The following is a 12,653-nucleotide window of genomic DNA, read 5'->3' as shown; positions in this document are numbered from 1 at the left end:
TGCCCTGCTGGGTGGGTAGGACTGCAGCTCCCTCTAGTCCAGTATCCTACCTCTGTTCGAGGCCAGCCAGATTCACTGGGTAGCACATAAGCCAGGCACGAAGGCAGGAGCCCTTCTCTGTGGTGTATTCCCCAGCATGTAGTACACACAGGTATACTGTCTCTGGTTACAGAGGTTTCATGTAGCTGCTACAATCATGTACTAGACCTCGTCTCCATGAATTTGTTTTTTTAGCCAGAGGTCATCACTACACTGTGCAGGCATGTTTTTCATCAGTGAACTACATGCTGGGCAAGTATCAACCTGCCAACCACACTTGCATATGTTCTGAATTTTAGCAGCTTGCCTTAATTCTGTGGAGGTGCATTTGCCAGGCAGACACAGCCCTCTTCATTGCAATAGGCCTGGTACAGGAGACATGTCTGGTGGCCAGCTGGGTGTGGCTTTCAGGAACTACAGATCCACCCAGAACTCTTCCCATAGACCACAAAAAATGAAAAGATTGCAAAGGTATTGCCTCTTGTGCAAGCTAATTTAAGTGTCATTGAACTGTCATTTGCTTTGGAGAACTGTATTTTTCACATCTTTCCACAACAATTTGCCCTCAGGCAAACCAAGGGCAAGGGGCAGAGAAGGGGTAAAGAAGGGGGTGCATGCCATACCAGCAAAACAAAACCAACCACGGAAAAAATGGACACTCATATATGCCTGCAGAAATGGCTTATGGGGAAAGTTCCTCTCTGGAGGTTCCAAAGAGAACCCCCACCCCAACTTGGGTGGGGGGGTGTTACGTATAGGTGAGCTGCAGAAGAGAGTGACCCCATAGGACAGTCCTAGAATTGCTTTGCATATCCTTCCTGCCATTTTGGGTGGGGCAGAGCGTGGAGACAAACTAGGGTTGGTTTCAAAGACGTCAGAACAGAGCTCTGGTGACTCCTGGCTCCCCAGGCCCTGGAGAACTTGGAGAGAGATGTCTGACATGTTTGTTACAATTTTAAGCACTCCTGTGAAATGGAGGACTAGATATCAAATAGTGTGACACTTTCTTGCCACTTATACTCTAGTCGGCTTGGCCGACTCAGTGGCCTGGGGGGGGGCGTGGAGAGGAAGTGGGAGGGAGGCTTTTCAGGGCGGGGGGAGAGTGGGCAGCAGGCAATCCTGGGGTGGGTGGGAAAAGGACTGACAGTTCCCGGCGGCCTGGGGCAGTCCCAGAATGTTCGGATTTGCACTACTTCTTGAGGTGGCGCAGATCCAAGTAGCCCCATTGGGACTGCGGTGGCTTCACCTGGGGTAAGGGGAAGTGATTCCCCTTGCCCTGGGAAGTAACTTTCAACCCCAATCCTGCTTGGATGCAGCGGTCTGCCTGTCCTGGGGCAGCTTAGGATTGGGCTGTTAAATGACTTAAAGTGACAGGATGTCATTCTGATTTCAGGGTTGCAAGCAGTGCCAAGATTCGCAGTCTGGGACAAATGTTACAGCGAAGAGCCTGGGTGGTGGTGTGAGAAAAGGGGTCCCAATTCCTTCTCTGCTCAGAGTTGATGTAACGCAGTCATTGTGAAGCCCCCAGTTTGAGGCACTCAGTGCAACTGCCCTGCAAACCATTGATCTTCTTTTCAGGATTCTCCCTTTATTTTGGCCGTTTTCTGTTTTGCTCAGATATCTATGGAAACTCTGTGGCGTATCTCAGATAGCTTTGCTACCAGCGGGTTATCTATTGGATGCGCCCTCAGTGAAGCTTCCCATTACTTTCAGCGGAACGTGCAGATGGGATGTGCGTTTATACGCCTAATTTCACATCTGGCTTGTTCACATGTCTGCATATCCAGTTGCCAAACATTTTTCCCCCTTCAGGGAAAGTCAACAGTAGGGAATTGGACAGGTGTGGGATAACTGTCCGTATCAACGGAACAACAATTTCCAAAAGGAAATTGGACCTGCGTATCACCCAAACACTGCAAAAATGTACACGAATTACTTCTATCAATGGTAAGTATCATTCTTACGACCCAATCCCAACATGCAGCTTCAACACCAGAAATAGTGTTCTGGTGGCAGTCAATGGTTATGGTGTTCTGAAAGCCTACCTGCTCTGGAGCAAGCTGACATGCCCTCTCTGTTTTCTCGGACTTGTGCCAGCTAAAGAGCTGACTCAGGAGATCCCCTGGCAGTTGAGGGGCTAAAATATTTTCCCTTTCCCCTCTCTGGTGTCCCAATCAGCCCCCCCCCCACCATAGCATGCAGTGCAGTCTGTTTTGGCACAGCTGCATGCTGTAGCAGGGAAAACGATAGGACTGGGCTGTTAGACATCTATACTGGGCCAGTGGTTGTGGAGGGGAAAGAAGATCCAGTAACAGATGTGGAGGTGGCATGACCACTTTGGAAATTGTATTTGTTTTTCTTATAATGGATTTTTAAAAAATTCATCAAACTACGTGAAGCATCATGGAATGTGAGAAGCATCCATTACATTCAATATATAGTCCCTGGAAATGTACGTTTCTCATAGGTGATTCTAGAGGTGTTTCTGTAACTAGGACATTGTCTAAATATTGTCACCAGCAGCCAACACTAGGAATCTAATCTACTGTCCTCGAGGCAGTTCATCCCCCAGCACCAATCCCCACAAATGCTCCATGTCTTCTGAAAAAGTGACCACTTTCAAAGCTTGAACTAATGCAAATTTACTATTAATATATTAATTATAATATTTAGTCTCACCCCTAAAATCGTCTTTAAAAAAAAATTCACAGTTTGGATTCAGATTTCAAAAAACCTTACCAAATGTTGCATTTGCCGTCAAAGGAATAGTTTTGACTCTCATGTAATAACAATAATCACCCTTTGCATTTATATCATGCTTTGTATAGTTCAAAGTGCTTCACAGCTTGTTGTAATCCTTACCTCAACTCTGTAAATTAGTTCAGTAATTTTTAGACCCAGATGGGGAAAACTGAGTCAGGGGTCTCCTTGCCTAAGGCTGCCTAGCAAAGGCAAGATTCAAACCAGAGACTTCCTGACGAACAGCACAGCCTCTCAGCCACTGGGCCACATCAGTCCATGAAAATGAGCAAGACCATCCACGTGAGATCAGATACACTTGTACAAGGAGCACTGAGGCATCTGGAAACTCCCCTGGTTTGGAAATCTTCTCTGCCTCCCAGGAGAACGCATCTGAGGTCTCTTTTGCCTGCCTGCAGTTTTGTCCACGGAAGAGTTTCACACCTTGACTTGATCCACCAAGACTGAGGTCCATTAATCCTGCTGGCTGCTGCCTTGCGTGGCGTGAATTCGTAGCCAGTTCTGCTGCAGGGAACAGCTGGTCTCTGTATGGAAAATGAGGCATTAAAAAGAGGAACTGGGGGCGGGGGGAGGAAGAAAGTGAACCCACCAAAGCACCCCTGCAGCCAGTCTGGAATTTATCTCTTTCTATGCCCAAACACGTGATCCAAGGTGTCCAGACCTGCCGTCCACACAATCCATCATCCCAGAAGCGTCCCAGTTCACAGTGCTGCGCCAGTCTGCTGTCAGACAGATGGAGGGGTTAGGAGGCGTGTCCAAAAGAGGCTGGAAAGGGAGGGGAGGCAAGGAAGAAACAGAAAAGGGAGTAAGTACGGAAGCGGCTGAGGAAGATGGGGGCTGCACAGCAGTAGTAGCACAGCCACAGAGTAGCAGAATGGTAAGTATTGGGGGCGCCACAATGTGCTGTGTAAGCGGCCCCTCCCACCTTCCGCCGGAGCCACTCTGGGCAGCAAGTGGGAGGAGCCACTTACACAGCGCATTGTGGCACCCGCAATACTTACCACCACTCCCGTGGCTATGCTACTGGCATCCAGCAAGATTTTCGATCATGCCCAAGGCCCAAACATCGTTTCTCTGTGTCTGGTTAAATCTTGCCCCATGCACAAACACAGGCTTGGAACAGGGGGCTCAGTCCCTGATAACTGTGAGTGAGAAAGATCCCAGCAGATGATGAGGAGAACTCCCACACTGGAGCAGCTGCTGGTCAGTCAAGCTGACACTACAGCAGCCTCAAAGGTTCACCTGAATGGGGAAAGAAAGATGAAGGAGACAAAGGGGGAGAGGAACCAAGGGGTGGAGAGAAGGCAGTGCAGGAGTCAAATGAAAGAGAGGCAAACGAAGAAAGGCAACTGGAAAGCTTCTTCCACCTGCTTCAGACATCACCATTTTTGCAGGTTTCCATTTGTGCACACACCACATCCAATTAAATGCAGCTGAAATGCAGAATCTGACAGCTTCATCCCACCAGCTTGCTGACTCCCAGGGCACCACTGTAAGCCCAGACAGAGGACTGTCAGAATTCCTCTACCTTTAACAGCAGAAAGATAAATTCAACCGATTAAGTACTTTCCTGCCCAGAAAACGTTGCATCTTTAGAAAAAGTTGCATCATTTCCACCAGTTGTGCAGCAATTGGAAGGAAAAGGAGGCCTCGCCAAGCCAGAAGGAACAACCCAACTTTCTGTCCTCAACACCTGAACTTCTGCACATCACCCCTCATAAGTCAACCCCCACCATTTTGTCCTGGAATGCCGCAGCAGAAGTGTCTCTCAGACATGCCACCTACCTTGACTGAGGAGTTGCAAATTGCGGACCTCTTCCCGCACTTGTAGCTGCAGCACCTGCTGGAGGACTTCCTGCCGCTGAGATTCCAGGGTGATCCCCATGCGCTGCAGCTTCTCTGCATTCAGCCGTAACAGTGCCCGACCTGCCAGACAGCAAACGACTCAGCAGGAAAAGCAGGGGTCAAGGAAAAGGGCTCCAACCTAGTCCAGTTCTGTCTGCCACACTACTTTTCTACATGTGGGAATGCATTGTGTGTGTGTGCGCGTGAAAATGCGTTCATGGGGTGGAAGTGGTGGTGGAAGGCACTGCATCACATCCCAGAAAACCAGAAGGTCAAGCTCCACAGAACGAAGGGAACAGCATCGCCTGCTAATGTCTGCACATGAAACTGTTGTTAAACTAGTTAATTGAAAAGTTGGGTAGGTTTAATATCTTACCTACAAATGTACTAAGAGCAAGATTTAATAGACCACTGGAGAGTCCCCAGTCATGTTCCTGCGACCTGACCTCTAAAGAGTCCTTGACCCATGTACTTTTGTATTGTACCCACTATATTGATTTACGCCATCAATTTCTATATCCATTCCTGGAAAGCTTTCATGGTTCAGATACAGACTTGGTCCGGTACTTGTTGGATGGGAGAAATGAGTGCCGCTCATCAAATGTAGCAAAATATTTATTTAAGGCACTGTCGAGGCATAAATTCCTCTGTATTTCTTTGCCTGATCAATGATTGGTGGCCACCTTGAATGTTTTAATTTTGTTCTCTTGTTGGATTGTTTATGCCAATAAAGGTGGAATGAATGAATGAATGAATAATTGAAAAGTTGGCAACTCTCTTTTACTGGCATCTTGATATGCAGAAAACAGCAAGGAAGCTTTTTTGCAGCATTGAGATAAACATTAAATAAGAATAGGGATATGCTAACTTTTAGGTTTCGAACCTATCAGGCGTGTTAACCAACGGGCAGTGCAATCCAAATTGGTCGTTCAGCCGCTGCAGGCCCCTGCACTGGCTCAGGAGTGTCACAAATGTGCCATTTGCACATCAGTCAGCACATCTGCGCTGACTCATGAGCCAGGGACACTAGCACAATGATGTGTGTCGGCCTGCTGGCACCGGCTCAGGCCGGCACAGGTGAGTGCAGAACCTGGTGGTGCAGGGCGTGGTAGAGGACGGTGGGAGGGCGTTTCGGGGGTGGAGAGGGGTGTTCTGGAGGTGGTGTGGGGAGGGGGGAAAGGGGGAACAGGGGGAGGATCAGGCCTGGAAGGGGGTTGGGACCATGGCAGCAGTGCATGACGTATCCTAACCTCCCACTCCCAGACCTCAGATCTCCACACGAGTTTCTCATATATGTATCCCATGTGGCTGTGTGTGCTACTTGAATCGGATGTGTATCAGATTCACGTAGCCCCATAGGGGATCTTTCCCTGGGATCTTCTTCATGCAAAGCTGAGGCTCGACCAAGTATATTCCTATACTATTGGCCCAGATAGTGTAGGGAAGACCCAGAATGAAGTGTCCACAGCCAATCTTAATGCCTGGGGAAGTTTGTGCAAGAGGAGCCAGTCCATCAAACTCAACCTCCTTTGCCTTTCTCATAAAACTGGGGTCTCTGTGTGTAAACACTCTGAAACTTCTGCCCTACTCAACAGTTACCCTTCCAGCCAATCAAAGTGAGCAGGGATCTCCTGGCCTTCTCCATCCTCTGGTGTCACTGCAAAAGAAACCTACCCACCAATTTCAGTCATGAAATGTCTTTGTTTCTGCAGGCCAGGGCTTTCTGCTTCTCCAACCCACCTCTTGCATCAGGACATACTTTGTACTAAATATTCCTCCTGCCACTGGAGGAATGCTGGCAAATCAGTGCACCCCTACTGGAATGCATTCGTTTCCCCATCAGTAATCTTTCCTTCTCTTATCTGGAGGCTATTAGAAGATGCCTTTTATAACCTGCTCTATCCCCAGCTCCTGGAGGTACAATCATTAATGCTTCCTTTATTTCCAACACAGGGAAGACTGAGCTGTTCCATTAGTGTTTTACCAGCCCTTCAGGGCATACGAGGCAGTGGATTACAGCCTTTCCCAGCTCCAGCAAACCTTTATGTTTCTCATCTCCTTCTGCATCTCTGCCTTGCAAAAGTTTCCCCCCTAGACAGCTAAGAGAGGTATCGGTGTGTGTGTGTTTAAATGTGAGGGAGGAAACAGGCATCTGATCTCTTCACTCCCCCCCCCATGTACCCATTCCTATTCCAGATACATCTGGCAGTGTCTACGATGTGATGTTTTTCAGATACTTACTTTGGCAGCAGTCAGGAGTTTATCCATGAGGTGTGTAAAATATTAATCTAGCAACTTCATTCCTCGTTTGTCCTGATGTTCTTCTGCAAAAATTCCTTTGTTCTTCAGATCCAGCCACCCTGGATTTACTATTTTAAGACAGACTTGCAACCCACAAAGCATGTCAGCCTGAAAGGCTGTACCAGGTACCTACATATGGGGAATGTGTCAAGGCACAAATCTCTCTGCTTGGCAAGAAATCTGTGAGAAGGGAAGGGGAGAGCAGCACCTCTCCAGGCAAAATGAATCAAGGACAAGAGGGAGGGCTGCCAGCGACCAGTGCCTTGGGAGCGGCTGATTGATGACGGTGCTGCAGAAATTATTGGGATGGCCTACTCCACAGCACTGTTGAAGGAACTGCTGATGGGCTGCAATGCTTGAAATGTGGCATAGGGATACCAACTAGGGATGTGCTGGGTAACAACAGGGTTCTGCTCTGTAAGCCCCATCATTAGGCACAACTGTTGTCACCTGGACAACCACTAATGGCTACCAGGTCACACTCCAGAATGTCTTGTGGCAGCCCTGCAGCACCCCAGAATGCCTTGCGGAGCTGGGGAAAGCAGGAAGAAGGCAGCTGGCTACCAAAAGCATGGCACAATTAGCTGGCTCAAGGAGGAAAAAAAGCTCGCTCGGTGAGTTTGGCAGGACCATCATCGCATACGCATATCTGAAAGGACTAGATGCACTTTCTTTGCACTCATATCCCACAATAAAAGTCTGGCGCATGGGGAAAGTCTCTTTTTATTCCATCCTACTCCATTGGGCCATAGACATTCATCCCAACACTGCTGCATCCATCAATAAAGTTACATCATTGTGCGTTGACCACCCTCTTCCCATGTAGCACCCGTGAAGCTGGTACCTGTGATAGCATGATGCGAAAAGGCCTCCACGTAGATGAGATAATTGTGTGGACAGTGTTTCTTGAGCCATTTGCAAACGTCCTGCTGTGTCCACAGTACCACCGGCTTGGTAAGGCTGCCTAGCGTCGGGCTAGTGTGGTAGATGCCGTAGTGGTCGTAGTTCCGTCCCTAGAGAAGATGGAAAGAGAATGAGAGTATTAGTGGTCCCAAGCCAACAGTTCCAGGGATTCCTGGTGTCCCGGTTCTTGTGAATGATTCAGTTTGTGCACAAATTACAGTTCCTGAGAAATATAAACTCTGGCGAGACCCACAGGATAAGAATCATCTGATGAAGCATTCACAAGGCCAGTTCAACGTAAATCATGTAAAAAGGACAACTTCCTTCTGGGAGCTTCTCAGAGGCACCTGGTTATCCCTGGTGAGGACCTGGGTGTCCACAGGGATCTCTAGTCTGATTCAGCAGGGCTCTGCCTCTGTTTTTCTCACCTCCCCAGCACACCTACAGCTGGGGAAAGGTGGAAGGTCCTGCTGGTACATTGCCCATCCTGCAGGAAACACATGAGTGAGTATGTCCTGCTGTTCTGCTTTCCTCTGAAGGAAACCTCCATAGGGAGATGGGTTAATTTAAAGACTCTCTTGAATCACTAGAAGACCACAGGTGAATGGCAACGGGCCCATGAGCAAAGAACTGCCTGCCATGAGGACTGAAGGCGGCCTGCCTTCCTACGACAAACTCCTGAGTTGGCCTGTTTCTTCTTTTATCGCTGGCGCTTCTTTTCCTTATTCTCCCACGGGAGCCCTCTGCGCTTTTAAATCTCCCCCTTTCCATTATTATGAAGTCGGTGCCGCATCGCTGCTCGGCCCCAGCTGTCACTCGGCATATCCTTCCACCTCACAACAAAGTGTCCGTGGCATCGCAGGGAACCGTTCCATGCATCCGTCCCAGCCGTCCGCGGCTTTGCCACTTAAGAATCCAATTACCAGGAATGCTCAAGGCGGCAGCGCACCAGCCAGAAAGCTCCTTCATCTCCTTGCCTCCCTTCCTCCTCTCCCCCCACCATCAGTCTCATCACCCACTTCTACTCCAAAGCCTTTTGTTCTGCAGAGTTCCATTGTGGCACCCCAGTAAAGTGGTCTGGAGGGGCCAGAAAGAGGTTTCTCTCCCCTTATGCAGTTCCAGGGCACAAACATTGCTCCCAACTACAGGATGCTGCAAGGCTTGGAACTGCACCTCGATTTAAAAGCACACTGTTGGTTCTGGGGGCTTTCCTCTGGGGTTTCTTGGGTGTGTTGTGCACAGATGAACTGTGCGGCTGCCTGCATGGTTGTCTTATTAGAATCAGCTGAAGGTATCTGCACTGTAGTCAGCTCTTTGCAACGCATCTGCTTGCTCTTTGTGGGATGCACTGGGCTGGACACAGTAGGGGTGGAAGAGTCCCTGGCACCTCCACGTTGAAATCTTGAAGACAGTGGCATGGCCAAGGAAGGGCTGGGGATACAGGGCCCCGGGTATCACACCCTAAGGGGTGTCAAAGGACCCCTCAACTCTGCTCTCAGTGGCAGCTAGGAGGGGGAGGAGGATAAGGACAAGGATGAAGCCAGCTGTGGGCCTGAATGGGGGAGTGAGGGTCATTGCCACAGTACATTCTCCTACACCCCACTTGCAGGCACCTGGCGTGGTTGCCAGCCACTCTGAGTGACCAACTGGGTCAGGCACTTTCAGGGGTGGCCCCAGGTGCCAGAGGGATTAGCTATGCCACTGCCAGAAGAGCCTCTACCAATTAGTTTACTGGGCGAGATGAACTTAAATCAGGATAAGACAGCCTTATATGTTCATGGGGGGAGGTGTGCTGGGACCTCTGCAAGAGGCTAGTCAAGAGGTTTCTGCCTTGTAGCCCAATTCTATCCATAGTTGATGGTACTGTGGACACAGCAGGATGTGTGCAAATGGCTCAAGAAACACTGTTTCTGGTGCAAAACATGACCCACCAGCGCAATAAGAGCTTTGCCAGCGGACAGCAGCTACTGCTGATGGACACTAACTTGAGGCCAGCATAATGTGCCTGAAACCCTGCGCTGACACAAACTTGATGCAAACCGGCTGCCAGCATAACGCCATTGGTTCTGGGGGCTTTCCTTGGGGGTTTCTTATGTCTTGGGACTGTCTCATGGGTGTGTTGTGGGCATGACACAGACAGAGTGCCACAGGTGCAGCAGTGCCAAACCCTATCCCCACACAACAGGGCAGAAACACCCCTTTCTGCAGAAAACCTCTATGCCAGTCACAGACCATGTGTAGAAGAGTCCCACAGGGGGCCATGCGCATGCTATGAGCACAAAAATGCTCAACACTTTCCAACCTCCCAAACCCCCACCCCTGCACCATGGAGCATAAGATACAGTGTACTCTGCCAGCCAATCAATTCACACCCACCCCACCATATAAGCCCTGTTCTGGCACCCACACTCTCAGAGCACAAAGTACACCCTATCTCATGAAGGGGAACTTTGGTGAAGAGGAGCGCTTGGCACATAAACACCCACCATCCTGCACAAGCATGGAGCATATGCTCACAGAGGCAGATTGCTAACACTCGTCTTCTCAGATCTCTCTTTGCAGTCTGTCCTTCCCAGCAGCTCTGGCCAGCTGAAGGCCAGATCCAACAACCAGCTACTTTTCCATCTTTAAGACTTATCTTCTTCCCTTGTAGTTTGAAATCAGATATTCCAGAATACTTTTTCTTTGTTGTGGTCTGTTTCACTTTAACTGAGCCACTTTGCTGAGAATTAAGCAATCCAAGAAACTGAGTTTGCGACATCAGAGTAGAATGGGTTGCAACAGAGCTCAGCTCCTTTGCAAGCACATGAGCACTTGGGGGGAAATCTTGATTATCTGGTACTCAAAGCAAAAGGCTATTAGGCTGCAGTCCTATACACCAGTGATTCTCAGACTTTTGAGCACTGTGACCCACCTTGTGCTCCACAGTGGGTTGTGATGCAATGCTCACCTGCCCCCAAAAGTCTTACCTGGAGCCCCTGGAGGCTGCTTCCGAGTTGTGCCAGCCCACTGCAAGCCTCCACTGGGCTCTGTGCAGCACTCAGAACGCCACTTGGATGTGACAGTAAGTCACAGAAACAAACCAGAAGTAGCTTCCACAAACTGGAATTTACTTTTTAACATGTCTGGGAGGCATTCTGTAGTCCGCAGAGGCCAATGGAGGCCTGCAGCAGGCCAGCAAGACCCACAAGCAATTTCCGGGGACTTCCGGGAATTTGCTTTAGGGCAAATCTGAGCATTGCATTATGGCCCACCACATACTGGATTGCAACTCACCGGTGGATCATGATCCACAGTTTGAGAAATGATGCTAATATACAAGTACCTGGGAATAAGTTCCATTGAACATAGTGGGACTTACTACTGAGTAAGCATGTAGAGGACTGGGCTGCTAGTATGGCTTCAGAGTCATGCCAACAGCTTTATCACACCCAGCAGAGGAAGCACCAGCACCAGTCAGAGATCACTGCAAATTGGCACTTCCCTGCATGATTGATAACTAAAGGGGTCCACCTCCCTGAATGAAACAATTTTGTTAATCGTAGTACAGCCCAGTGGTTTCCAGCTGGGATCCACCTTCAACCCCAACCTGCAAAACGGGACCAATTAGTAACAGCTGACACTGTATGTTTTGCTTCTTTCTCCTGCTTGTCTGCTTGGCGCCTTTCACTGCATATGAAGCCTCTGTCGGTCTAACCAAGACCTTACATGGTAGATGCATATCGCAACCTCCCCATGTTTCCTTCTGATCAGCAACTGCAGAAGGCTGCAGATTTGAGTGGAAGAATGGTGGGTGGGGAGGGGATCCTGTGGGCTATTCTCAAATAGCCTCCCTCTGAGATACTTTTCTGTCTCTAGAGGAAAAGGGGTGTGTGTGTGTGTGTGTGTGTGTGTGTGTGTGTGTGTGTGAGAGAGAGAGAGAGAGAGAGAGAGAGAGAGAGAGAGAGAGAAACCTGGACCTGGCTTACTTCTGCAAGCATGATCACAAGGTAACAGTAAGGGAAATGAAGTCCATGTAGAGAAGCCTGGGAGCTGATCTGGCACTAGCAGGTCCTTCATTAAAAAGGGACACTTTGATGACACCTTCGCGTCTTCTACCTGTTACCATTCCCTTCCAATTAGGCAGGGGAGTCTCTTCCTTGTATGGGAGCTTGCTTGCACAAGCAATGAGTTTGCTCAGCACTGGCTAATGGTGCCAGCCGGAGGGGCGCAGACACTGTAGGAGTGCTAATGGAGTGCCAGGGGAAGGAGCTCATTCTAGCAATTACCTCTGCCAGGGTGAACATGAAGCACCCCGTCAAGCTGGGTCCATTAATTAGGGTCACGAGTGGAGGCATGCCCAAACATTTAAACAATCCTTTCGCATCAGTGAGGCTAAACTCTGAAGCTGTCTTTGAGGACTTGAAAGGCCATCTTTGCAGCTTCAGGCAGGTGAAGACTGACTGCCGTTACCAGGGGTGAGGGAAAGGCACCTTGCATATTCCCAGAGACACTCTTGATGGCTACATCACATACTCCGTATGACTTTGTATTCCAAATCCTCAACACATTTATGCACGTATTTATTGACTATAACATTAATCATGTACCTTGTGGGCGTCATGGCTCTTAAGGTGCTTTACCATCAAAGAAAATTAAAACTATTCACAATCAAAACAATTTCTTTCTAAAACATTAATCTGAACCCTTAATGGCAAAATAAGCAGCAACCTCAGGGCAATCAAAATCAGCAACACAACCAAAGAATATGCCAAAAATTAAATGACTTGCTGAAAGCACAGAGGAGAATGGAAGTTTTCATTTTA

At 48.9% G+C, this 12,653-nt stretch overlaps 1 protein-coding gene across 1 annotated transcript in view; it reads right to left on the bottom strand.

Annotated features, from left to right (window-relative positions):
- Positions 1–2,650: 2,650 nt before the first annotated feature.
- SAMD10 (sterile alpha motif domain containing 10) overlaps positions 2,651–12,653 on the bottom strand; it is a 50,460-nt gene continuing 40,457 nt past the window's right edge. Inside the window, exons 3-5 of the mRNA XM_066626049.1 lie at positions 7,790–7,958; positions 4,585–4,725; positions 2,651–3,323 (exon numbers count right to left, since the gene is read on the bottom strand). Coding sequence (XP_066482146.1) covers positions 3,253–3,323; positions 4,585–4,725; positions 7,790–7,958 — 381 coding nt within the window. The 3' untranslated portion in view covers positions 2,651–3,252. The remainder of the gene's footprint in view (positions 3,324–4,584; positions 4,726–7,789; positions 7,959–12,653) is intronic.

Source organism: Tiliqua scincoides, chromosome 4 (assembly GCF_035046505.1).
Source record: "Tiliqua scincoides isolate rTilSci1 chromosome 4, rTilSci1.hap2, whole genome shotgun sequence".
NCBI lineage: Eukaryota > Metazoa > Chordata > Lepidosauria > Squamata > Scincidae > Tiliqua > Tiliqua scincoides.
This window is presented reverse-complemented; position numbering and strand designations above follow the sequence as displayed.